General features: G+C 37.4%; 2 protein-coding genes across 6 annotated transcripts in view; one reads left to right on the top strand and one right to left on the bottom strand.

The window, feature by feature from the left end:
* Positions 1 to 7,886, bottom strand: part of chst3b (carbohydrate (chondroitin 6) sulfotransferase 3b) — a 31,902-nt gene extending 24,016 nt beyond the window's left edge. Inside the window, exon 1 of one of the 2 annotated variants that reach the window (XM_036571976.1) lies at positions 7,572 to 7,886. The gene's annotated coding sequence lies outside the window, so the exon portion shown is untranslated. Of the gene's footprint in view, positions 1 to 7,153; positions 7,521 to 7,571 lie in introns of those variants that run through there. The other variant, XM_036571977.1, reaches the window with a different exon arrangement.
* Positions 7,887 to 11,514: 3,628 nt separating this feature from the next.
* On the top strand, positions 11,515 to 21,862 carry ghitm (growth hormone inducible transmembrane protein). Of its 4 annotated transcripts, none has more exons than XM_036571972.1 (10): positions 11,515 to 11,604; positions 13,829 to 13,989; positions 14,698 to 14,800; positions 15,077 to 15,188; positions 16,303 to 16,444; positions 16,780 to 16,888; positions 17,976 to 18,164; positions 19,537 to 19,708; positions 21,142 to 21,258; positions 21,372 to 21,862. In XM_036571972.1, exons 2-9 carry the CDS (start codon positions 13,858 to 13,860, stop codon positions 21,227 to 21,229), a joined length of 1,047 nt encoding a protein of 348 aa, XP_036427865.1. In that variant the 5' UTR covers positions 11,515 to 11,604; positions 13,829 to 13,857; the 3' UTR covers positions 21,230 to 21,258; positions 21,372 to 21,862. The 4 variants fall into 4 exon arrangements, with proteins under 4 accessions (XP_036427865.1, XP_036427866.1, XP_036427864.1 ...); XM_036571973.1 differs by having other exon boundaries at positions 21,142 to 21,263; XM_036571971.1 differs by having other exon boundaries at positions 21,142 to 21,862.
* Positions 21,863 to 25,097: the final 3,235 nt, after the last annotated feature.

Below are 25,097 nucleotides of genomic sequence, written 5' to 3'. Positions count from 1 at the left end.
GAACCCTTGAGGGCCCCACCCCAGTGACAAGAGGGGAACTGCCCCAGTGAGAGTTTAGTAGCTTTATTTCTGGGAGTGTAGTTAAACATGTGTGGACTGAGTACATCATGTATTTATGTATAGCACACTTATTAATATTTATTACATAGGAAACCAAACAGTAAGTAAGAAATCTGTTAGCAAGTTAAACATTTCAGTCCTTGGAATTCCATTTCAGGACATGACGAACTGCTCCGCTGTGTCAAAAACTAACAGTGTTTTCAGGGCTCAGTAAAGGCAGGTCTGTTTGAGGTAATTACACAGTCAGGTAACAGCCTGGAAAAGCAGGCGCTCAGGTTGGTGTGAGGTCTGCAGGCAGCAGGCTGGGTCTTGTTTTATTACAGAGAAAATGTAGAAAAGTGATGCTCATTAGAAAGTCATTCGGCCTGAAAAGGTCAAAACGCTGTAAAGTGGGCCTTCGTGACCACATCAATCGCTTACTAGGCCACTGATCTATCATTATCAACATTATTACCCAAGAACACTCCCTCACTCTCTCTCTCTCTCTCTCTCTCTCTCTCTCTCTCTTGCTCTCTCTTTCACTATCTTTCTCTCTCTTTCTCTCTCCTCTCTCGCTCTTTCACTCCCTCTATTTCTCTTTCTCTCTCACTCTTCCTCTCTCTCTTTCACTCTCTCTCTCGCTCTTTCACTCCTTCTATTTCTCTTTCTCTCTCTCTCTCTCTCCGCTCTCTCTTTCACTCTCTCTCTCTTTCTCTATCTCTCTTTTTTCTCTTTCACTCCCTCTCTTGTGCTTTCTCTCTTTCTCTCTTACTTGCTTTTACCCTTTATCTCTCTCTTTCTCTCTCTTGTTGTCTCTTTCACTCTGTTTCTCTCTCTCACCCTCTTCCCCTCTCTCTCTCTCTCTCTCTCTCTCACTTTTTCACTCTCTCTCGCTGTCACTCTCATCACTCTCTCACTCTCTCTTTGACTCTCTTTCACTCTTTCTCACCCTCTGTCTTTCTCTCTCCTCTCTCTCACTTTCTCTCTCACTCTCCCTATTTTTCTCTCTATCTCTCGTGCTCTCTTCCACTCTTTCTCTCTCTCTCTCTCTCTCCCTTCTCTTTCTCTCTCCCTTCTCTTTCTCTCTCTCTCTTCTCTCTCTTTCTGTCTTCACCATCCCTCTCGTCTCTTCCTCTGCCTACACCCTAAACAGTTTATGACTTTCTCCCTCTCACTTCCTCTCCCTGTCTGTACACTGACCACATTTCATCATTCTGCTACTCCTTTGGGAAAGGATATGAAACGCTGTTACCACGGTGAGCTGAAAATAAATCGACACCCGTTGCTAACCCCTGAGGAGCACTGTTACCTCCCTAATCAGACTCAGTCTAATTATCACATACTGAGGGGGCGAATGGTGTTATAAATGGTGCCAATGAAGAATTAACACCTTAAACTACAGGCTCATTATTTATCTATTAACCTTAAAGGAATATTCCAGCAAATGTCCAACCTAACCATTGTCTGCTGCACCTGTAGTGCATTTTAATGTGTTTCTCTGTATTAAAAAAAAACAATAAAACAAACAGAAAACCAATTAGCTTACAATAGAAGACAAAGAAGACAGTGGGCAGGGGCTACAACGACATCTAAAACTGAAAACCTGTTTAGAGTCAAGAGGTTTTCTGTTTTCGTTTTCCAAACTAAGTAAGGGGAAACACACTGTATTCCTTTGAGGCTTGTTATTATTTACTAACTACTATAAATTATTAATTAAAAGCTAATATGTACATACCACCCCATGCACATCCTATTTATAATGCCACAGTACATACTGTTCAAACGCACACATGCATACATGTATCTATAATTCAACGGACCAGACTAGTCACTGTCTAATCTGATATCAGCCCTTAACCCTTGTGTGGTGCTGATGTGTGTGTTACTCAGTGGTCTGGTGATCCCACCACATTACTGTTATCCATGTTGTCCACCCTCACACATACACACACACACATATACAAACAAATACACACACAAACGCACACACTAACAGCAGGCCATGTAGGAGGAGAACAGAGCGAAGGACACAGCACTCCCCGCGGGTTCACCCAACACCACATGTGTAATATAAATGTGTGGGGGGTGAACAGCGTGAAGACACTGAAAATGGGTTATTGTATATGTTCGTCACTGAAAATGAGCAAAGGCCAAGAATCTGAGTTTAAATAATGATAAAATGCATCATTTATTGTTTTGGTAACAGACCTGAACACACACAAGGGTTAATCATCACAGAGCATACAGTTAACTCAGGTCTAAAAGTTTCACCGGGAGTCTCATTATTCACCACTTTCATCTTTGGCGTTTCTGTGGGATTAAACTTGCATCTGATCAGAGTGTGTGCACATTTGAGCGTGATTCTGTGAGGCTTATTACATACTAAAGCTTATTATTCAGTAACTACAGGGACTTCAATGCAAACTGGCTGAGCTATTCTTAGGTTATAGATGTGTGTAATAAAGCTTTGGGTCTGCTAGAGGGCCCTGGCCACTGAAGGGGTTACCAACATTAAAGTGTTTGATTTGCATCTAAAATATCAAAATAATCATCAATATAATCAATAATGTCTCGATATCGATCATAATAATCATTGCACACATTGATTTTCTCACACTGAGGGGGGTGAATGGTGTTTTAAATGGTGCCAAAAAAGAATTAACCCCTTAAACTACAGGCTCATAATTCATATATTAACCTAAAAGGAACACTCCAACAAAATTTTCAACCTAATCTTTAACTGCTGTGATTGTAGTGTACAGCTAACATCCCCAGACTGTAATGCCGATGTGTTTCCCTGTATTTATTGAAAACACACAGAAAATCTATTAGCTTACAATAGACGCCAATGGGCAGATGTTTTAGAACCTGTACCTGTAAAATCCTGTTAGGTTTTTAGTATTTGTAAAAAATGTTTGATTTGCAGTTGAAATTTAAAAATAATCATCGATATAATCAATAATGTCTCTAACACAAATAAAAATAGAAAATATCAACGATAATAGTTAATAATAGTTGATAATAAAGCACATATTGATTATCTCATTAAACTACAGGCTCATTATTTACTTATTAACCTAAAAGGAATGCCCCAACCGAATTTCTAAATTTAAAAAAATTAAAAATCTCTATCTGCTGTGATTGTAGTCTACAGTTGATTAGCATAGATAGCCATTTTGATGCTTTCCCCTGCACATATACAAAACAATAAAACAAATAGAAAACCAATGAGCTTAAATAGAAGCTAATGAGCAGTTGTTCAGCACCTGTCCTTTAGCTTCTAAAACTAAAAACCTGTTTAGAGTGAACAAGTTTTATATGTTTTTTCTCTTTTTTAAACAAAAACACACTGTATTGCTCCTGTAATGTGTATTATACAGTAATAGAGAGCATGCCGATTTGAGTGTGCTTGTTTACCAACCTAAAAATGCTTGATTTGCAGTTAAAATATCAAAACAATCATCAGAATAATCAATAATATTAGTGACACCAATAAAAATAGCAAACATCTAATGATAATAATAATGGTTCACTTATTAATTATCACATACTGAGGGGTATGAATGGTATTCTAAAGTGATTCTAACAGTGTCAATAGAGAATTAAGGCTTATTATTCAGTACTTACTATGAATTATTCATTAAAAGCTAATATGTACATACAACCCCATGCACATCCTATTGCTAATGGGACCTATTGTTCAAACACACACGTGCATATATCTATGTATAATGTAACAGCACAGACTAGTCACTGTCTATTCTCTTTATTTTATAGTGACATTTTTCCTTCACTTAACCTATAATATAGATATGCAGGTAAAATAATATGAGTAATAATCAATAATATCAGTAAAGCCAATAAAAAATAGAAAATATCAGTGGTAATGATAATAATTGTGCTCTTATACTAAAATAGTAGGTAGTTCAATTTGAATTTAAATGTAATTGTATTTTGCAGACTATATCATAAACATATGTTGTTTATATTGTTATACACATCTATCTATCTATCTATCTATCTATCTATCTATCTATCTATCTATCTATCCATCTATCCATCCATCCATCCATCCATCCATCCTTCCAAATGCAGCACACTGCAGTTGTAAAGTTTGGAATCACGTGCCATATTAATAATTGGCTGCTATTCTATTCATGATTAGCTTATATAGTGTAGATTGGAACAGATAAGTTAGATACTAGAGGCTATTTTAAGACTTACTAATCGATAAATAAACTTCTGTAATGATCTATTTACAGTAATGCCTTGATAATGTGCCTTGAGATTTGATCACCACCTCTGAAATATGTTTGCTGAATTCCACATTGTGGAAAAAACAAATAAAACATAAAATATAAAATGGGCCTTAAATTTTGCTCGGGCCATGTTTTGTTATTATTATTGTTTTCCATTAATGTTAAAGTCAGCCAAGTAATAGTGCATTACTTTTGCACCTGACTGCACATGTATACAACAACATAGAACTAATGTAAGTGGTATAGATAATCATTAAATCATATTCAATATAAATCCCTGGTGTCCTTTTCACCCACACATTATAATCAGTACATCTCTTCTAATCTGTAAGATATTCCTCTGTAGTGATTAGAAAAGATACCAAAAAATGGTTTTACATCCATTTTGTCATGTGAAAAGTAAATAAAAACATGTCCAGTTTGCCTTTTAAGAAACGTCCCTGGTAAACCACAGAAATGTAAATCTAAATCACTGGTAGACCTAAATCTGTCTAAAATATTTAACCTGATATATTCCATGTAAAATGTTAAACTCTGTATATATTTATACAAAAAATAATAGAGCTATACTGTATAAATATACTTGTCCTCTAATTTAAAATACAGAAAATCAATGTAAGCATTTATACCTTATTTCATCTGATGGGGCTCTTCCTCTATCCTGCGCTTCTATGTGAACAAGTCATCTGTGAGCTGGTGAACGGACGACAGCCAAAGACATATGATCCTGCTCAATGCTTTGATTTTACTGCCTCACACCTGCATGAATGAGGGGAGCGTTTCATGCTAATTCTACCGCAACACCTTTAGAGGGTGTACCCTGATATTATATGTATTCTCTGAAAATAATATGCAAACGATATGCAAATGAGAGCACGGGGCAGGTGCTTATTTTCTCGCAACTGAAGCTGGTTCAATGACTGTGCTCGAGTCTTTGCTCACATCGAAGCTTTTCTTGAAATAGACATGGGCTGCGTCCTAAACCACATACTATATATGATACTATACACACTACACTCTTGAATACACTGCTATTGGTGGTGTACTATTTTTGACCTTCTGTTTAGTTAGTATGGTAGTATGCAGTTTGAGTCGCAGCCATAGACATTTTCTTGAAATAGACGCAGAGTACATCACTTCTCACGCTCAGATGTTGCGCTCGTTGGATGAATTAGGGCTACTGTGCAGTTGTATGCAAAGGTTTGGGCCAAATGACATGTTTCGTTGAGTTTTCAGGTGAAAATAAACTAACATCCTCTACAGAAGGACACACTTCTGCACATTTTAATGCATAATTATTGTTAACCCCTTAAAATCCAAGGCTTGTTATATTCTAAGGCTCATTATTAATTACAGGGACTTCAATGCTGAACTATTCTTAGGTTATAGAAGTGCGTAATAAAAATTTGGGCCTACTGGTGGGCCATGACCACTTAAGGGGTTAGTTGGGGGGGTTGGGCATAAAAGGTGGCCTGTACAAAAGACACAGTTTATACTTTGTTTCTATTTTCTTCCAAAATGTTAAACTCAGCAAAATATAAACAGAAATTGTGCAAAAGAATGTGCAGAACAATGCCGTATCGTTGAGGATGTGTTAACTTATATTCACTTAGAAAACCACCAAAACAGAATTTGACCAGGGGTGCCAAAACTTTTGCACACGACTGTATTTTTAGTATTTATCACACCAACATCAATAATAAACTCTCAGTGTACAAAAGGGGGGATCTGAGAAAGGGGAGGGGCTTTGAAGAAGAGGTGTTTTGGGAAGGGGAGGGGCTTTGGGGAAGGGTCAGTTTTGAGGTAAGGGGGGCATTGGGGGAAGTGGGGGCTATGGGCAAGAACTTTTGTCCTTACATTTATACTTAATTATTGACAAACTAATGGTTTCATTAGTCTTAATCAAGACATTTGATAAAAGATATAGAATATAAAAGATGATTTTATATATATATATTTTTTTATTTTTATTTTATGCTTAAATGGTTCTCTACATGGTGAAATCGTTGGATATGGTTGTATATGGATCTATACAGCACCAAAAAAGGTTCTGCTATTGTCACAAGCTTGACATCATAACAGTAACAGAACCTGTTTTGGTGTTTTTTTCAAAAAGGTTCTATATAGAACCATATACAACACCAAAACAACCTTTTCCATCAATCTGAAGGACCATTTCACCATGCAAAGAACCACTGAAGGATGAAATGGTTCTTAATAGAACTAAGGTTCCAAATAGATCCATTTCCTTTACTTAACCCTTGAAGAACCATCATTTTTAAGTGTGTAGCCATTTTATTCACCAGCCAAAACCACCAGGTGTTAAAACAGTGGAATAAATAAGTGATCTGAAATGTATGTTATAGCAAAACTATGTCTCAGGCATCAGGCAATGTGTTTGTAATGACTTGCGTAATAAATTCATTTGCATAGTAATTTTCTATGAGGGAGCTTTTAGAGGCATTAAGGTCTTCAGATGTCTGGAAGCCACTTTGAACAATTCTGACTCTAAAACAGAGCATTTCACACCAAACCACTCTGAAAGACTTTGCTTACCTTATTAGTTTTGACCAATTAATGATACTGAAATTTTGAAATATCAGTGGAATTGCCCTTTTAAGTAATTTTTTACTCCTCTGCAATTAAAGTAAATTTGAACTGAATTACGCTGAAAAACTGATTTCACACATTGAGCCAGAGCCACACACACACACATCTACCTCTATCATCTCCTCTGTGTAGAAAGCTCAGCCGTAGAAGACTATCAGTAGACCCCCCTCTATCCCCCCCCTCTCTCTCTCTCTCTCTTTATCTGTCCCTCCCCCCACTGTCATTTCATTCTCTCTCACACTCACTGGGTCCATTGTGGCCATCATTCGGAGGTTCATTTGTGTCAGCTACCCTTATTGACCAACCCCCCTGGAGGGATGTTTCGCATTGCAGATGCTGACCATTACGATGAACACAGAGGTTTCTGAGGACCAGAAACGGTGTCCATAAATCCGAGTGCTTGATTAAAAAGCCTGTGAAGGCTTGCATGTCTGTCTCCAGCCACTGCTTGGTGATTCAATAGCTCTGACCACAACACTGCAGCCAGCAGTCTGCCCTTTTTAACACATCAGTATGTGTGGGGGTTTTATAAGACCACCGGGAATCCAAATGTGTTCGCAACTGCTTAGGCTGGCAATAACACAGTTTCTTCTGTTTACAGTCCAAATCTAAATCAACTGACTAATAAAAGAGTAAATGACTGAACGTTAATTGACAATTTACCATCTAGTCTTCCTCCGTATGCTGGCCACAGCCTGGACGGACACACTCGCAGCCCACATGGTCCGGATCCCCCTTCAGCACCAGGCTCTGTCTCATCCACGAGTTTGTGTTCGAGTTGTATCTCTGTGATCCATCACATCTCACACAGAGTGATAAATCCCATCCAGCATCGTCAAAACAAAGTAAAAAAAAAGTCGATGTCTTTAATCAAAGTCAAAAGACGAAGCTACGACATTTTCATACGCAGCCAAAACAGCCGGGTGATGTTTCTGAGCTGTTACAGTGAGAGAGACCCGCAGCTCTCCTCCAGCATCTCCGCCGTGATGAGGAGTCTGGAGTAAAGGGGCAAAACTGGAGCCCGGTCACGTGGTGGGCTACTACACGCTTCCACCAATCAGAGCCGCCCTGACAGAGCCGGTCTGCAAAAATCCCCGCCCCCTCCCAGTTTCGTTGTGCTAAAAATATGCAGTGCCTTATATAGGCGGCAGAGGGCGCCAGAGAGACAGAGAGTGAAAAGAATGCAAGTGAATGGGCAAAGCAATCAATCAATCAATCAATCAATCAATCAATCAATAAATAAAGTCTGATTAAATATCTTTTTGGTCAACATGCGTTTATATAAAAAAAATAAAGGAAATTAAAAGCATCAAGTCATTCATGTCAGTGTGGCGACCATAGAGACAGAAACAAATTCATCGCAGAGATTACATTTATGAATTATTTACTTATGATAACTCATTGCACTGTCAACTTGAATAGTCATAATAAGACATGCAGCCAGAACCCTGTGTATATTACCTCGTATTAACATGTTATAAAAAACTTGAAAACTTTGTTTCTGTCTCTGGTCACCACACTGACTTGAATGACTTGATGCTTTTAATTTCCTTATTTTTTTTTTTCTAAATGCATATTGACCAAAAAAGATATTTAATTAGACTTTATTTATTTATTTATTTATTTATTTATTTATTTATTTATTTATTTATTTATGTATAAATCTTAAATGTAGTCCTAAATAAACATTTCTACATTAGGAATTCTAACATTGTTCACATAACATTAGACAACCAGTTATTTTACTTACTGATGTGCTGTGAAGTTAGAACCTGACAACAATGACTTCCATATATATATATATATATATATATATATATATATATTTTGGGGGGGAGGGGGGGGTTGTTTTTTGTTTTTTGTTTTGTTTTTTGGTCCAATTTCCAGGTATATCAGAGTGGAGCCCTGTCTAGGTATGATTTGCTCATGATTGTGAAAGTTAATGAGAGCTTGTGTTAAGAGGTTAAGTGTGATTATTTTTAGCTACTTGTAATTATATTAGTGCAAATAGGTGAAGCTTTTGGGACATTTAAAGTGAAGACAGATCAGTCAGTGTTGACAGATCAGTCAGTGTTGACAGATCAGTCAGTGCTGTGATAGAGAAGCAGAGTAGGATGCTGAGGTTAAGGATCACACACATCCTCTTTAAGACCTCCCACCAGAAGGGCTGGATTCATGTGTATGATCAGAGAGCATGAGAGTAATCATCGTAGCCTGTGAGGGTGTTTGAATTGGCCTTTTAGAAAGTCACCATGACCCCACCCCTTTACCCTGTAACATGTTCCTATTGCATCTTACCAAATTCTTATTTTCCTGTTAAATAGTATTCTAAAGTTTTTTTGTTTTTGTTTTTGTTTTTTTTACAAAATATAGTGCAACATTATAAAAATGTATGTAAAAAGCTCAATTTGAACTTAATTTGTACTTTATTTTGTCACCATTAACATTGGTTTTAGCCACCCAAAACAAAAAGACTGACCTAAGGTATCCAAACAGTGTATATATATTTTGCTATTTTTGTATCCCATGCAATGTGTGTGCAGTGTGTGTGGTGATATGAGAAGCATGTAAAATGTTATATTGTATTAACTGAGTTCATAGTTTGCCAATTGCCAGAGTTTGTAGCTGGCGCTACGTAATAAGCAACATAAGTGGCTTCTAAGAGCCCCACAGCCACCAGGGTCCCCATAACAACATTTGTGTTATTACAGTACTATTATGTTGGGAGGAAAAGGCAGCTGGTTAATGATGTCTCACAAAAAATGCATGCATCTGGAACCAAACAGCAGGAAAGTGATGGCTATCTGTAACTTAATTGTAACTTAATAGAACTCCAAACAGGTATTTATTAGAATACAATCATCACTAATACACAAATTAGCCATTTTTTAAAACATGATTTATAAAATGTGTGGAAGTCATTGTCATCAGGTTCTTATTTCACAGCACATCAGTAAGTAAAATAACTGGTTGTCTAATGTTATGTGAACAATGTTAGAATTCTCAACGTAGGAATGTTTATTTAGGACTACATATAAGATTTATACATAAAAAAAACTTTTATACATAATTGTGTACATTTAACTAGCTATTTAACTAATTTAACAAAATTAGATTGAAAAATAAACAAGCATTCCACAACAGTATTCAGTCAAAGACAGCTAAAACAAAAGGACACTTCATGCACCAAAGTTAATAAAACCTAACATGTAACATTGGCCAATTAACTACTTTCAGTTAATCTCACCAATATCATAGAAAATTCTGTTTAAATGATTGACGTGTTTACATTTAATTGTTCATTCTTAGTGGACAGGCACATGAGGGGCACATGCTTAGGGCCCCCAAAAGGCTAGAACCGGCCCTGTGTTCATTTATCAACAGGAATCAATGTTGTGTCGTCTTGATACACAGAAACTGCATGAATATTGAACTGTACCGGCTGCAAATTGTGAAAAATTAATTAATTTTACCACAGATCACAGCATTATTTGTATATTTTTCAGTGGTGGACAGTAACTAAGTAAATGTAATTCGTTGCTGTACTTAAGTAGTTTTTCATGTATCTTTACTTTATTGAAGTTTTTCCATTTTGGGCGACTTTTTACTTTCACTCCACTACAGTTCAAAGTCAAATATCTTACTTTTTACTCCACTACATTATGAGAAATCTGTCGTTCCTTTTGGTTTATGTGTGTATAAAAATGTAACATGTCAAAGTGAAATAAGCATGAAGCAAGAACACCAATCAGGGCACAGCGCACTTTGTTTTGAGCTTGTTTTGACCTGTTGGTCATACCGACCCAGTGCAGCATACGGTTCAACATCAGTGCAGCAGCGTAAAATTTTGGGAGAGTCTATTCAACATAAATGATGAACTAACCTAACTTTGTGTAAATAGACCACAATATGGAAATATGTACTCATATGCAGTTGTGACTGACGTGTCTTTTTTCTGAATTTATACAAACACATTTCATTTTATAGTAAATTTGTTTTGACTAGTTTATGTTTATGAACAGAAACCTACAGATGCAGTTTAGTAAAGGAAACTCATTTGTGAACCTGAGTTTAAAGTTTTTATTAAACTTAAACTTGTAACTAAGTTGCAAATAAATCTTAAACTGAAACTTTGCTTGTTTGCAAAAACTTATTTCAGAGCCACTCAGTTCTACCTAATGGAAACTGTTTGCCTTCAGTGTTTTGTGCTTATGATAATTTTAATAGACATCAGCGTCACTAATTAATGACATTCTATTAAAAGACTGGTTTACCAAGAGAGACACTGGAGTATTTTCACCTAAAATGAGTTAATGAAGCGAGTCTTGTTACAAAAATGATAATAGAGCCATAATTAATCTTTTAGTACTTTTACTTTTGATACTTAAGTACATTTGAAGGCAAATACTTTTGTACTTTTACTCAAGTGGAGGTCTAAAAGGAGGAACTTCTACTTTTACTGGAGTAATATTTTACCTTGGGCCTCTCTACTTTAACTCAAGCACATGATGTATGTACTTCGTCCACCACTGATAAATGGCTTCTGAATTCACGTCATCTTCATAAAGAACTACAAGTTCCACAATGCACTGCGCGCACGGCTCATGATGTAACCTACGAGAAACTTCCGGAAGGCTGTGACGTTTGCGCGCTTCTCGAAGGTGAAAGCAACAGAGCGGCTCTTCAGTCATTACAGGTGAGTTTTTCTGCTTTTAAAACATTTTTAACGCAGACTTGAAAACCATTCACTGATCATATCTCACCCTGACGAAGAGTCCGAGCTAGCCCGGCTGATATCATGTGTGTTTAATCGAGACAGGTGTATAAACAAGCACATTAACTCGGTTAGCTTAGCTAGCTCTGCTAATCCACACAGACAGGCAAACATGTAAACAGCTCAGTTTGCCAAATAATCTGTTTAATCGCGGTATGTTTGGTCATTTTAGTGCGGTTGTAGTGTTAACAGCTGCTATTTTTCTGTGTTGTTAGAATATAGCTGTGTTAGTTGACACAGTCTTCTGTAGCCTTGCTATGCTAAGTTACATGACTGCAGGCAGAAGGATCCCAAACCTAAACTCAAGCAAAAGCGTTTTTACTTCAGCGAAATAATGACTGCAGTAAAATTCCACCTATTTTTCACATCTTCATCGTAAGTAAATGGTTCAGTTGTACACAGAGTCATTCAGAGTAGTTAGGTGTGAAATGCTTCACTGCTGACGAACTTGCAGAGTCAGAATTGTTCACAGAGGCGGTGATAGGAACCAGACGTCCCCCTCTAAAAGTCAAAGTTGTTTTATTCATAAAATCTCCCTCACAGAAAGTTATTACATGGAATGGTTTGTGAATACACTGCCTGATAGCTGAGACGTTGTTTTATGATAGTTTTCTGATAAAGTTTTGGCTTTAAAATGTATTTTAATCCCCTCATGTCAGAAGGGTACATCCAGGGTGTTGTGAGGCAAAATAGTCCCCAAAGATTTTTTTTTCAGATTTTTCGCTATTTTACCATCATCAACACTAAATCTAGAAAACTCATAAGAGGTAGGTTCACTGGTGGTTTTGAATGGTAAATTAAATGGCTAGAATGTGTTGTCGACACTGTGAAACCTTAGTCTCTACAAGGAATCACTTCACATCAAAACACTGACCGATGTTGTTTACATATCAGTGACTGAATTATTATACTATGGAATATTATATTATGGAATGTCTTATGTTACTGACTATAAACCTATTTGAGTGAAAAGTAGATCACTTACCCCACAAAACTGCTTGAGTAATAAACAGTGTTATCATTTGAAGCTACTCGGAAAGTTCAAATTCATCAAAATTATGCTTTAGTATATGTAACTGAGTGAAGTAGTTAAAACTGTCCTCTGAGAGCAGGTTACATCATCCACTTCACAGAACAAACAAATGTTGCTGAAATCGAATTGACAGATTTATGTCAACAGTAATACCGTTTAGCTTCAGATATTTTAACCATAAAATAATTTCAACTCCTTGAGACCCCCGGTGGTTCCAAAACGCACCTCCTCATATTTTTATAACTTTCATGTTTCATAAGCTACATTCAAAAGGTGGGGGTCGTATGAGAGCTGTAACTGTCTTCTTTCCAGTCAAATAGATGGGTGATGTAATTTTAAACTCTTGTAATAAAAGAAGTCATAATTTTTTGGTCTACTGAAGGTCGACCCATTTTTCCACAAATCTGGACTATAAACTATAAACAGACGGCGTCTCTTTAGTGATCTGCTCTCTAAAAAATATTTTTATAAAAAAATACAGAGTGTCTACGATTTTTGGCTTTAAATTGTAAGCATATAGAAATATGTGTGATCATAAAAAACATGTTCTGTTAATTTGAGGGGAGCTTTTACAAAAAAAAAAAAATACATGTAAAAAATTAAATTTATTTCATGCAGTTACTGAATAATTTGCCTAACGATTTGGTCACGTAAATTCAGATGGAAAAAACCCTGGAGAATAAGAGGTTTATTCTTTATTGATCTGAGATATTTTGTGTGCTGGGTGAAATGATTAATCACTGTCAGCATGTTGTGTAATTTGCTGTATGTTGTGTAATCTACTGTATGTAACTAAAGCCATGTTCTCAAATATATTAGAGCTCAGTCTTAGACTGGCAGACATATGGTTTGTATATGAGTTCTCAAAACAAAAAAGAACAAAACGGCTTCAAAATTGCAACCCCTGGATTTTATAAGTGACTTCAGAAAAAATGCCCAGTCATTTAAGCGTGGGTGTGTGAAGCCCCACCCCCTCCCGCCCACTTTACTGTAACTGGATGCATCCAGATGCCTAATTTTGATCATTGATCATGTTTTTTTATGCTGTATTGTAATAATTACACCCTTATTAAAGGCTTTGCTGTTAACTATGTATGTCTCTTGATCTTCTAGAGGTTGTTGTCCACTAGGTTGACCTAACAATGTTGGTGGCAAGGCTGGCGTGTCTACGGACTCTCCCTGTGGGCGGGCTGCGGTCAGCCTTGACCCAGGGTACCCCCGCGCTGCGGAGCTCCACCCTCAAAGCCTGTCCTCCAATGCTGAAACCACAGCAGGTAAACAAAGTGTGGTCTCCAACAACTGTCTTATCCGTTCCAGTGGTAAAAATGATACACATATGTCTTTAGGAGAAGAAAGGTGGGATAGGAAAAGTTATTATTTTATTATAATATCTCATTATCTTTATTTTATCTTATTATTTTTTTAATGATTTATTTATTAGTTTTGTGATGTTGTTGCTGTTGTTGTTTTTCATTATTGCACTTCTTTGTTGAGCTCTGTTCTCTATTGTGTTCTGTTTTTCCTCCCACTTGTTTTCTCTTTTGTTTTTAAAGTGACCTTGAACTTTGATAGGTGCTAAAGAACATTTGTTTGTTTCTTCTTATTATTATTAATAGTAGTATTATCATCATCATCATCATCATCATTATTATTATTATTTTCTCTTCTAAAACAGTAATAATTGATTTTTACCTGACTGTGTTTCTTATTCCTTGGAATTAAACAGGCTATTTTTGTGACCTTTAAGACTGATATATGTAGATGAGCTCTGTTCTGATTGGCCCTGTAATTAAAAAGCAGTCCAGGCTGAAACTCTCCTTATAACCTCAGCGTAAATGGGCAGAGCTAAACTGCTGTAGGCTCAGTAGGTGGATTTATGTGGATGTATTGCAAACTCTTTTAATGAAAAAAAGCCAGAGATGTTTTTCTGTGTAACATTACATAAAAAAATCATATATTTTCTTTTTTTTTAATTCTATTAGGGTTATTCCACCAGAGCCAGATTTGGACTGCGGCGGAGCAAAACAGCCAAAGATCAGCTACAGGAGGCGGCGTTTCAGCCAGCGACTGACACAGCTATTAAAAGTGATCACTTTAATCTGCCATTCTCTCACAGAAATCTTCTTTTGGTAGATTTTAACAATATTACCTAACTCTGTCACAGTGCTTAGAGCCACTGCGCCAGTGATGTAACATTATGTGCTGCCTATATTTCTTTTCATGGGTGTGCAGTAATTGGCAGTCCTAATATTTTGGCTCATTGTGATTAGTGATTAATTCTGCTGAAAAACAAACATAGCAGACACAGATTGTTGAATAGCTCTGGATGTCTCATACATCTCTTCTCTCTCTGTCTCTTAGTTGATAACATGGGCAGAATTATTCTGGCTGGAGGTGCCGCAGTTGGACTGGGAGCGCTGTGTTATTATGGCCTGGGCATGTCCAGTGAGATTGGAGCTATAGAGAAATCTGTGTAAGAATGTCTGTGTAAAAACTATGATGGATAAATCAGTTTTACTGTACCCAGTTTATGTGCATCATGTCCACAAAAGTGGTTAAAGTACATACAGAGCTATATCATCGCATTGCCTTGTACTGTTAATACTATTTTAAGTCTAATGGAAAAAAGACAGATTAACAGATAAAAGGTCTTGCAGCATTCATCTTAAATTATCTGCAGTTTAAGTGCTTTTTTAAAGCCCAAACGGAGGTCGCAGCACTGATGCATATCAGCGTTTTATTGCTGAGTCATTGCAAAGTGCTGAGTCATTTAGCTGAATGCTCTTTGTTCCAGTTACCTGCTAATGGGTTTTATTTGCTGCAGAATTTACTCTACTATTTAGAATCTACTCTCCAGTGTTCACTGTTTTATTTAAAGCAAAGTTCACACATCATTTCTGTGATATCTTGATTTCTCTATGCGATAAAACTCTTAACCTCTGAGACTTTTCTCACATCCTGCAGTTATTATTCAGTAGTTACATGTAAAACTGTGCAGACTGGTGGTTCAAAAGTTCGAAGTCAATGTTTTCTTATAGATATTGCAAATGTGCAACTGTGTGATCAAAGGAAACCGATATGGCTTTATCATAAAAATACAGTTCTGTCATATTACCCGTTAAGTTTGCATTGGCAGTATATTTCCTGCTTAAAGTCAGTCAACTCAGGCATTGTAAAAGAAATCTGATGCAAAGCAACAGTCTCTGCTGTGAGGATTAGTTTAATTACAGGCACTGTTTCTTATCCTTTTTTAAAGGTGTGTTCATATCTGTAGTTTGGTTCCTTTGGTCCAGGCTAAAGCAGAAAAGTATATATTCCTGTGTTTTATTTCTGATTTACTTAGAATTCACTCTGATGTATTTGACATTGAATGAAAAGATCTAAACAGAAGTCATAAAGAGAAAAGTTCACAGCTGAATGAGCAGATTTTTAATGTTTCCAAACATTACATATCCAAGCCACACTTACTCTTGTCTAACTGAGCTGATGTGTTTTCTGAATGTCTTGTCGTTATTTTGTCTTCTGCAAATTTATGGCCTTGAGCATTGAAAGCACCTAACGTCCTGCTCTTGTTCTCTGTCTGGCAGTATCTGGCCACAGTATGTGAAGGACCGGATCCACTCCACCTACATGTATTTCGCAGGCAGTGTGGGTCTAACGGCTCTGTCCGCTGTGGCGGTCAGTAGGACCCCAGCTCTGATGGGGCTGATGATGAGAGGATCCTGGCTGGTAATAAATTCAAACAGTTCTATTGTTTATTATTATGCCTGTGAAGATTACTTATATTTAATTACAGTGATATAATGACATTGATTATAGAGATAAGTTGACATATCATTGACAGGCATTTTATAATGCTCTGTGTCCATGCGATATGCATGGCAGAGCTTTGAGGGATGACAATGAGAGTAAACAGGAAAAGGCGTAAGAATACAATTAGTCAGTTAATCAAATAATGGATTACAGATTGATTATAGATCACTTCTGTTTTTTTTAGCCATGTATTGGAGAAGTGCTTCCTCCTAAATAATTCTTCTTCTACTTATTTTTTATTTTTTTTGCAGGCTATTGGTGCAACATTTGCTGCTATGATTGGTGCAGGGATTCTGGTGAGATCGATCTCTTATGAGCACAGTCCTGTTCCCAAACATCTCGCCTGGATGCTGCATGCAGGTAAATCCAGCTATACTGCAAAACACCATGTTTCAATTCCGTGAAATGGAATGTGCTTTTTTGTGTGGCCATCTGATAAAAGTACCAGATGTGCATATTAAGGGCAGTGTCTACTCAACATCAAGGCTGATGCTCCTTTGTTGCAGTACAGGTTTAGACCACTGGATGGCAGTAGTGTATTGGCTGACTGTCAACACACACACACACATCCCTCATTGTTTTTGCAGCCCTTTTCACAGAATTACCCGATTACTTACGTTGTTTTATAGTTCATTATGTAAAATTAGAGGGGCTGTGGTGGAAATAATGCACCTCTCTCAGGTTTTAAGCAGATATAAAACAGCAGATTTGGTCATAAAACAGAGCAGTGGTGGTGATAAAAACCAAGGGTTATGATATCTATAATACAAATACAGCCATTTCATTTGCTAACCAGAACCACCAGTGAAACTACATGTCTTCTGAGTGCTTATATGTAACGAAGATGGTGGTAAAATAATAGTGAATTTATAAAAAATGTTTTTTTTATTTCTAATATGGTACTGTTTTGCCTTTCGACACCCCGCATGCATCCCTCCACCATAAATGCTTTTAAAAATGTTTTAGGCCAAAATCTTATCTCAAAACTATTGTAAAACAGAGGCGTCTTGCAGTGTGTTCTTAACCATAACCATAAATTCTTTGGACGTCTGGTTCGTATCACCACCTCTGTGAACAATTCTAATTTGGTAAGTTTCTCTAGATCAAAGAAGTTTAAATCAATCCACTTTAAATGACTGTGTTTACATCTTAACCATTTAATAATGCAGAAATTTTAAAACCAATTAAATTCCCATTTAACTCCCTTCTTCTTTAATTATTAAATTATTAACCTCTACAGTAACTACTATATATTATTTAGTGACTATTATCAAACTAATATGTAAGTTATGTAGCTATGAGAGTGAGGAATTGAAGTATGGACGCTTGAGAGTTGAAGGGCTGCAGCTGTGTTTGACACTAGCGTTATACATGTCAGTGTTCTCTGGTATATGTTTACTCTGTATATGCTAATAAGCGCACATATATGTATTTTGCGTATGTTTAGGTGTGATGGGAGCCGTTATCGCCCCCCTGACCCTGCTGGGTGGTCCGCTGATGGTGCGAGCAGCCTGGTACACAGCAGGCATTGTGGGTGGCCTGTCCACTGTGGCCATGTGTGCTCCCAGTGAGAAGTTCCTGAACATGGGGGGTCCTCTCGCTGTCGGCTTTGGGGTGGTCTTTGCTTCCTCGCTGGGTATGTACAAATCCCCTATGAAAGCAAGACAGTGAGTCAGCTCACAGGCTTTATATGACTTCAGTAGTCCATGACTAGCGAACGTTGTAATGATTGCTGAGACTTCCTGTAATGTCATTTAGGGCTGCCCAGTGTGGACACAAAATGTTTAATAAAGCTGTTGGATGTCATGATGATGATATGAGAAGTGATAGATTGTTGAATGCCTCTGAATGGATATGCCTCAAGTACAGACAGAGATGTATTTCGCAGAAATTCATATCGTGATAACAAAAATGCACTTCATTGTGCAACCCTAATGTCGCCTCTTCTTCACTTTCATCTTAACACAATTACATTAGATTAGATGGACTGAATGATCGATTACAGTAGAAGTTGTCGTTTTCTTATGAGCATACGCCTGCAGAAAACTTAAATGAAGAGGAGGAATCATGAATTTTTATAGCAGATTCTATTGTCTTCACAGCCATGTTAGCCGACAGCCAGTTTTTTTGCTATGTTTTATTATTATTACATATTTTAGATTTATTTATTATTTATTTTTACTGAAGCATATTAAATGGGAGTACAGCCTGAAACTTGCTAGCCCATTTGCAATACGTTCTGTTACCCAGAGTTTCAAAATAAACATTATTATCTTTAGAGGGCAAACTGGCATTAAACATTTTAAACGGAAAATCAGTCGCCTATTTAAATAGCCTGTATCAAATAATTCCCACATCAAAAGAGATGTCTGGCTGTTTAGCACAATGAGTCATGCATAATTCTGCTACATTTTGGTACAGATGTAGCATCAGAATTCAAATACAGCCAAAATGCACTTGCCTGCCTCACGTTATTTACCTCATAAAACTGCAAAACAGATCAGCCAATATCAAAATAATAAATGTTGCATGTTTGAAGCGAAAATCTGCCAGTTCCTTTCTTGCATCTCTTAATAAAAGCATATAAAACAATGAGTAATGCAATTCAGCAGGCAAGCGGAAACGTAGGGCATATACAGAATACTGATTTGGGTGAAGGACGAATTATCAATCGCTTGAATAGTTTGTAGAGAAAACGACTTAGATCGATTGTTCCAGTTGGCTCTGGGGAAGAGTACTCAAAAAAAAAGATTTTTAATTAAACTGTCATAATTTTACTGAGCTGTACTTGTAGTCTTCCAGTCACTTTCCCTGTAATATTGAACAGAAATCGTCCTTTTTTTGTTTTTTTTTGTTTAAGCTGCCAAACTATGCTGTCAAAATTAAACTTCCCATCAAACACTTATTTTCACCTTCAGAATATTTTGTCTGAACCCAAAGCTCTTTAATTTTCTTGATTAAACAGATGCTACTGAGATTTATTAAAAATTTCCTTCTTTGCTGTCCAGGTTCCATGTTCCTGCCGCCCACCTCTCCATTCGGCGCCGGGCTGTACTCAGTAGCTGTGTATGGTGGTCTGATTCTCTTCAGCATGTTCCTGCTGTACGACACACAGAAGGTCATCAAACGTGCCGAGACGCACCCCCTGTACGCAGTGCAGAAATACGACCCCATCAATGCGTAAGTGTTCGCAGACTTGAGTGTCATGTATGTTCTGTAATGCTGTTTGTAAGGTTGGGCAATATGGCAAAAATATAACTTTATGATATATGAAGTGTAACATTTCCTTAGGTTACTGAATAAGATCAAACGGACAGAATGCACATCCAGAACAGTTTATTTTTTGTTTAATTCAGTGCTTGAAAAAAATAATCCATTTAAGAAGGAACAAAAGATGAAATCAAAGCTGAAATCAGGACTGTATAATTGTTAAAATAATAAAGTACAGTTTAACAGTTTATTTTGTGAAGTTGATCAAGATTTGTCTGATTTGCCCAGATCTGACCCTAAAGAAAGATTTTCCCATACATTTTCTAATAGGTACACGAGTAGACAAAATAAGCTTCATCAGAATATATTTATCACCTTCTAATAATCCGATAACATTATTTTCAGTGAACCTTCAGTCCATCTGTTTCTCTGCATACTTTGTTAGCCCCCTTTTACCCTGTTCTTCAGTGGTCAGGACCCCCATGGACCCTCACAGAGCAGGTACTATTTGTGTGGTGGATCATTCTCAGCACTGCAGTAACACTGACGTGGTGGTGGTGCATTAGTGTGTGTTGCACTGGTCTGAGTGGATCAGACACAGCAGTGCTGCTGGAGTTTTTAAACACCTCAGTGTCACTGCTGGACTGAGAATAGTCCACCAACCAAAAATATCCAGCCAACAGCGTCCTGTGGGCAGCTTCCTGTGGGCAGCGTCCTGTGACCACTTATGAAGGACTAGAGGATGACCAACACAAACTGTGCAGCAGCAGATGAGCCATCATCTCTGACTTTACATCTACAAGGTGGACTGACAAGGTAGGAGTGTCTAATAGAGTGGACAGTGAGTGGTGTTTAAAACTCCAGCAGCACTGCTGTGTCTGATCTACTCGTACCAGCAAAACACACTAACACACCACCACCACGTCAGTGTTACTGCAGTGCTGAGAATGATCCACCACCCAAATAGTACCTGTTCTCTGAGGGTCCATGGGGGTCCTGACCACTGAAGAACAGGGTAAAAGGGGGCTAACAAAGTATGCAGAGAAACAGATGGACTACAGTCTGTAACTGTAGAACTACAAAGTGCACCTATATAGTAAGTGGAGCTGATAAAATGGACAATGAGCATAGAAACGAGGAGGTGGTCATAATCTTGTGCCTGATTGGTGTATATCATATATATCATTTGTACAGTCAAAGATTCAACTCCTCTGTGATTGTTGTTCATAGGTTCTCTATATAATAGCAAAAGTATTATGATTCATATAGTTCTGGCAATATCCATGACGTACTCAGAAAAGCATGGAGTGCCTTGTGTCTGAGGTTTTCCAGCTTCATTGTTTTTGAACCAAAAAAAAAAATGTATATTTTGTTAAACTTTGCTGTTGACTCTCATCTTGCAGATGTATGGGCATTTACATGGACACACTCAACATCTTCATGAGGCTGGTAATGATTCTAGCCAATGGCGGTGGAGGAAGGAGGAAGTAGTCATCAGGACGAGGAGGAGGAAGCAAGATGTGAGGTGGAATTCTGAACTGTTTGAAGGGGGGAAAAAAAAAAAATCAAGCTGAATCCGACCCATTCTTGCTTTTAGGTTTAACTGTTTAAAACAGAGAAATGTTTGTTTCAGTGTGAAAAGAGTTCCAGCTGGAAGATCTTGGGTGATAAAAGGTTTGTCCTACCAAGAGTGACCGCAAGCAGCCAAGAAACAAGAGCGCATCGCCTCTCGGAATGATGAAGCTTCGCTTGGCTTTCCATCAGAGCAAATATACAACATCACAACTGGTGGCATGTTTAAATTTGTTACTCAGGACAGGAAACCTGATTCAGCTTTAATACAGCTTTTGAATTTCGCTGTTCAGCATAATTGTAAACATTTTTGTTTATCTATTTATTTAAAAAGTGACTTAAGTGATTCATGTTGGGCAAACATGCCAGTAAAGAGAAGAAGCTTCTATGTTGCTCTTAACTCTGGCCTCTATATTTACACGTTGAGCACTTCATCGGTTCAGAGCGAAATTACAGTTGCAGTGTGATCTGGGACGATACGAAGCTGTGGTGGTTTCTAATAAGTTTAAACTTATCACTTCTGTTGTTTAATAAACTACATCTGCATCTACATCCTACTTGTTTTTTATTCATTTCTTTTTGAAATTGTACAAATGGAAAACATTTTCCCACCTTAAAATTAAAAATATGCAGAGCACAAAACGTACACAAGAAGCAACAAGCTAACTATAAAACTGCAGAGGTTAAAAGGGGAATCCCACTGATTTTGCAAATTTTCTACGTAATTCAATGGTTGAGGTGTAAACAGTCATTCAGAGTGGTTTGATGTGAAATGGTTCACTAAAACGTACCAACTCCAATTTCTTTACAGTGGTGGTGATGGGAACGATGGGCCATGACTAACGTAATTTAGCCCTTTTCTTACTTTATAAAACCACCACTGAACCTACATGTGTCTTCTGAGTTTGATAATAGAATAAAAATAAAATTAGTGGTGAGTTTGAAAAGAGTACATTTTCTTTGTGAACTATTTTGCAACATCATCTCTGCCATGAATAGATTTTAAAAGTTAAAGCTTCATAATAATAATAATAATAACAACTTTTCAAACTGGACAATGAGCGTAGAAACAAGGATATCATAATGTTATGCCTGATTGGAGTGTATAAAATTAGAATAGGATCAGACTGTCTATTAAAAGTTGCCTTGATTGGCTCTGATACGGTATTGGACATCTCTAAGGCTTCGGTCACACACATCCAGAAGTCTTTTTAAAGTGTAGTCTTTTTCTCCTTTTTCTAAAGTCCATATCCACACCAGCACCGTTTTTGAAAAATCTCTGTCCACAAGAGAAAACAAAGACTCAAAAACGCTCACATGAGCATGCAAGCCCAGTAGAGGGTGATAACACCTCATAAAATTAGGTGTCGTAGACCTCAAAATGGACATTGTGAGCATATTACCCAAAACATAGGCTGGTCCAAATAGTCGAACGAAACTCCTGTTACTATGTGCTTGCCTTGATTTCGCCTGATGCAGTAGCCGTGGGAATCCACATGCAAGTCAGCTCTGCTGATATATTTAGTGAAGTTATAGGCTACAGATCAGACGAAGGCAAAAGCAAGAAAAGTAGGTGAAGGAAGAGAGCCGCATGGCAGAGCGATGGGTGGCGTGTTACAAACACAGTAGACTTTGACCTGCAGGCATTCAGATCTCTGTAATTCAGTATTTCACACAGATTGAAAGTCCGATCTCTGCCAGAAAATAAAAGCTCAAAATGAAAGAAAATCTGCTGTTTGCTGTTATGTGGTTGGTTATGTTGCCATAGCTATGCTACGGTCACAGAAACATTCACACCATCCAGTTCAGGCAGAAAGGCTGAGGTTTTCTAGCTTTTCACTCCATTTGGATTATGAGTTAAGATCCTTTCAAAGATGATGTTGGTTTTTGGCCATCAAGTCACAGATCTTTAGAATCAGCGAAGTATTTTTATTGTTTGCAGTCACGTTTTTATCCTATTTAAAAGACCTGAGTGCAGTACTTTCTGATGCCACTACAAAGCTAAATTCAATTTAAAAACATTATCACCCCAAAAATTACCAAGCACACTGAAACCCAGTCACCAGCTGTATTCTGAGTTAAGCAAGCTTAGTAAATGGAAATGGCTCATTTACTGAGCAGTTTTGTCTGTCCACACTGAAAAGCTCACAGAGTTTTTAAAAATTTCCATTTTCATTGACTGAATATACTGTTTTTGTGTGGACGGAAGGCCAAACGCAGATAAAAAAAAAAAATCTGCGTTTTATTTGCACTGTCGTGCTTTGGACCTGCCTAGTGCTGATGAAAACTGAAGACATTACCTAGAGGAAAAGCAAAGGCCTTAAAATCGAACCTTGTGGGACTCCAAGAGACATGTTAATGAAAATGTCTTTTGGGAGGGGTGTTTGTTGTATGTTTTGTTTTATTTGCTGAACTAAAACTTTAATCAGAAACGAGACACTGAGTGCTTCAGAACTTGGGTGATGTCATACTGCTGTGAGTATATTAAACTTATGTTTACTAAGTTTCTCTGCCAGCAAGGTGGTGCTTTTGTCAGTGAAAAAGTCCAGTTTCACGATTTCGGTAGATCTCGCTGTATAATCACTTGAATCACATTTTGAATCAGCTTTTTAATTCAGAAAGTCACGTTTGCTTTCAGCTCTTCGTATTTAGATTACACATAATCCGAAAAGAATCTTATTGGATAAATTAAGCAGTTTGACAAATATAAAAGTATAATCCACTAACTGGATAGAGAAGCAATCTCAGGCTCATTGCTGATCCAGAGTGGTAGATGAGTTTGAGGGACGTTGGGGAATACAAAAAGTACATCAGCTCAGGGCCCAAACACAGTTCTGCAGAACATTGGGACATTAGCTACAGTGCCGTCTGTAGGAAATTGGACAGAACCTTTGTTGTGTAAGCTTTGTACTCTCAGCACAGTGGGTTTGAAATGAAACAGTGACCAAGAGGTGCTGAATTTTAGAATATTTATACCGTATGAATCGCATAAAAATCATAGCCTTTTATAAATCCTCTATTTCAGGAGGATATGGAACAGTTTAATTATTGTTTTTCATATAGGTGAATGTTTTTCTGTCTTTCAATCATTGTGCTTTTATTTTAAAAGAAGTAAAAGGAGATGATGTGAACACTTTAAGATCACAAGTCTTAAGGCCATTACACATCCAATACGGCACGAATAAACAACATGCAAATGTGGAAAATTCAGACACGATATTTTCACATCAACACTTGGAATTTGCTATGTTGTTTGCAAATCAACAGCTGGAACTTTCTGACAGTTTTCAAACGCGGCTCGGCTGACTGTAACTCGGCTTTCAGAGACAGAGCCTAATCCGTGACAAAGCAGAAAACTAATCTTTTTCTAGTTGCTGGGACACAGCAGATCCATCATCTTGATTGTTGCCATGCCAACACCAAAGACTACGGTGATCGGTCAGTGCGTCTATGTCACCTCCAAAATGTAGCAGGGAGCAACTAGTGTTGCATTTTTACCTTCTGAGAAATTGCTTTTGGTGTGCAGCACATGTTTGAATTAGTTTACTGACACCTGAATAAATCGCATGATTAAATCACACTCATTCTTCTGGGCCTTTTGTACGACGGTGTTTTAGGGCCACTTTTAATAAAAATAAAAACAGTAGACTTCGAGAATGTATTTCGAGAAAAAAGTCGTAAAATTACAACATTAAAGTGGCATTAATACCAGGAAAGGTCACAATATTGTGGCAAAAGGCTTTGCAAAGTGAAGGCAGCACCTCCTCGTGTTAAATGAGGGGCGGTG

Source organism: Colossoma macropomum, unplaced genomic scaffold (assembly GCF_904425465.1).
Source record: "Colossoma macropomum unplaced genomic scaffold, Colossoma_macropomum, whole genome shotgun sequence".
NCBI lineage: Eukaryota > Metazoa > Chordata > Actinopteri > Characiformes > Serrasalmidae > Colossoma > Colossoma macropomum.
This window is presented reverse-complemented; position numbering and strand designations above follow the sequence as displayed.

Coding starts and splice junctions, on each gene's coding strand:
- ghitm (XM_036571972.1), top strand. CDS start 13,858: ATGTTGGTGGCAAGGCTGGCGTGTCTACGGACTCTCCCTGTGGGCGGG. Junction 14,801..15,076: donor GACTGACACAGCTATTAAAA/GTGATCACTTTA, acceptor TCTGTCTCTTAG/TTGATAACATGGGCAGAATT. Junction 18,165..19,536: donor GGTCTTTGCTTCCTCGCTGG/GTATGTACAAAT, acceptor TTTGCTGTCCAG/GTTCCATGTTCCTGCCGCCC.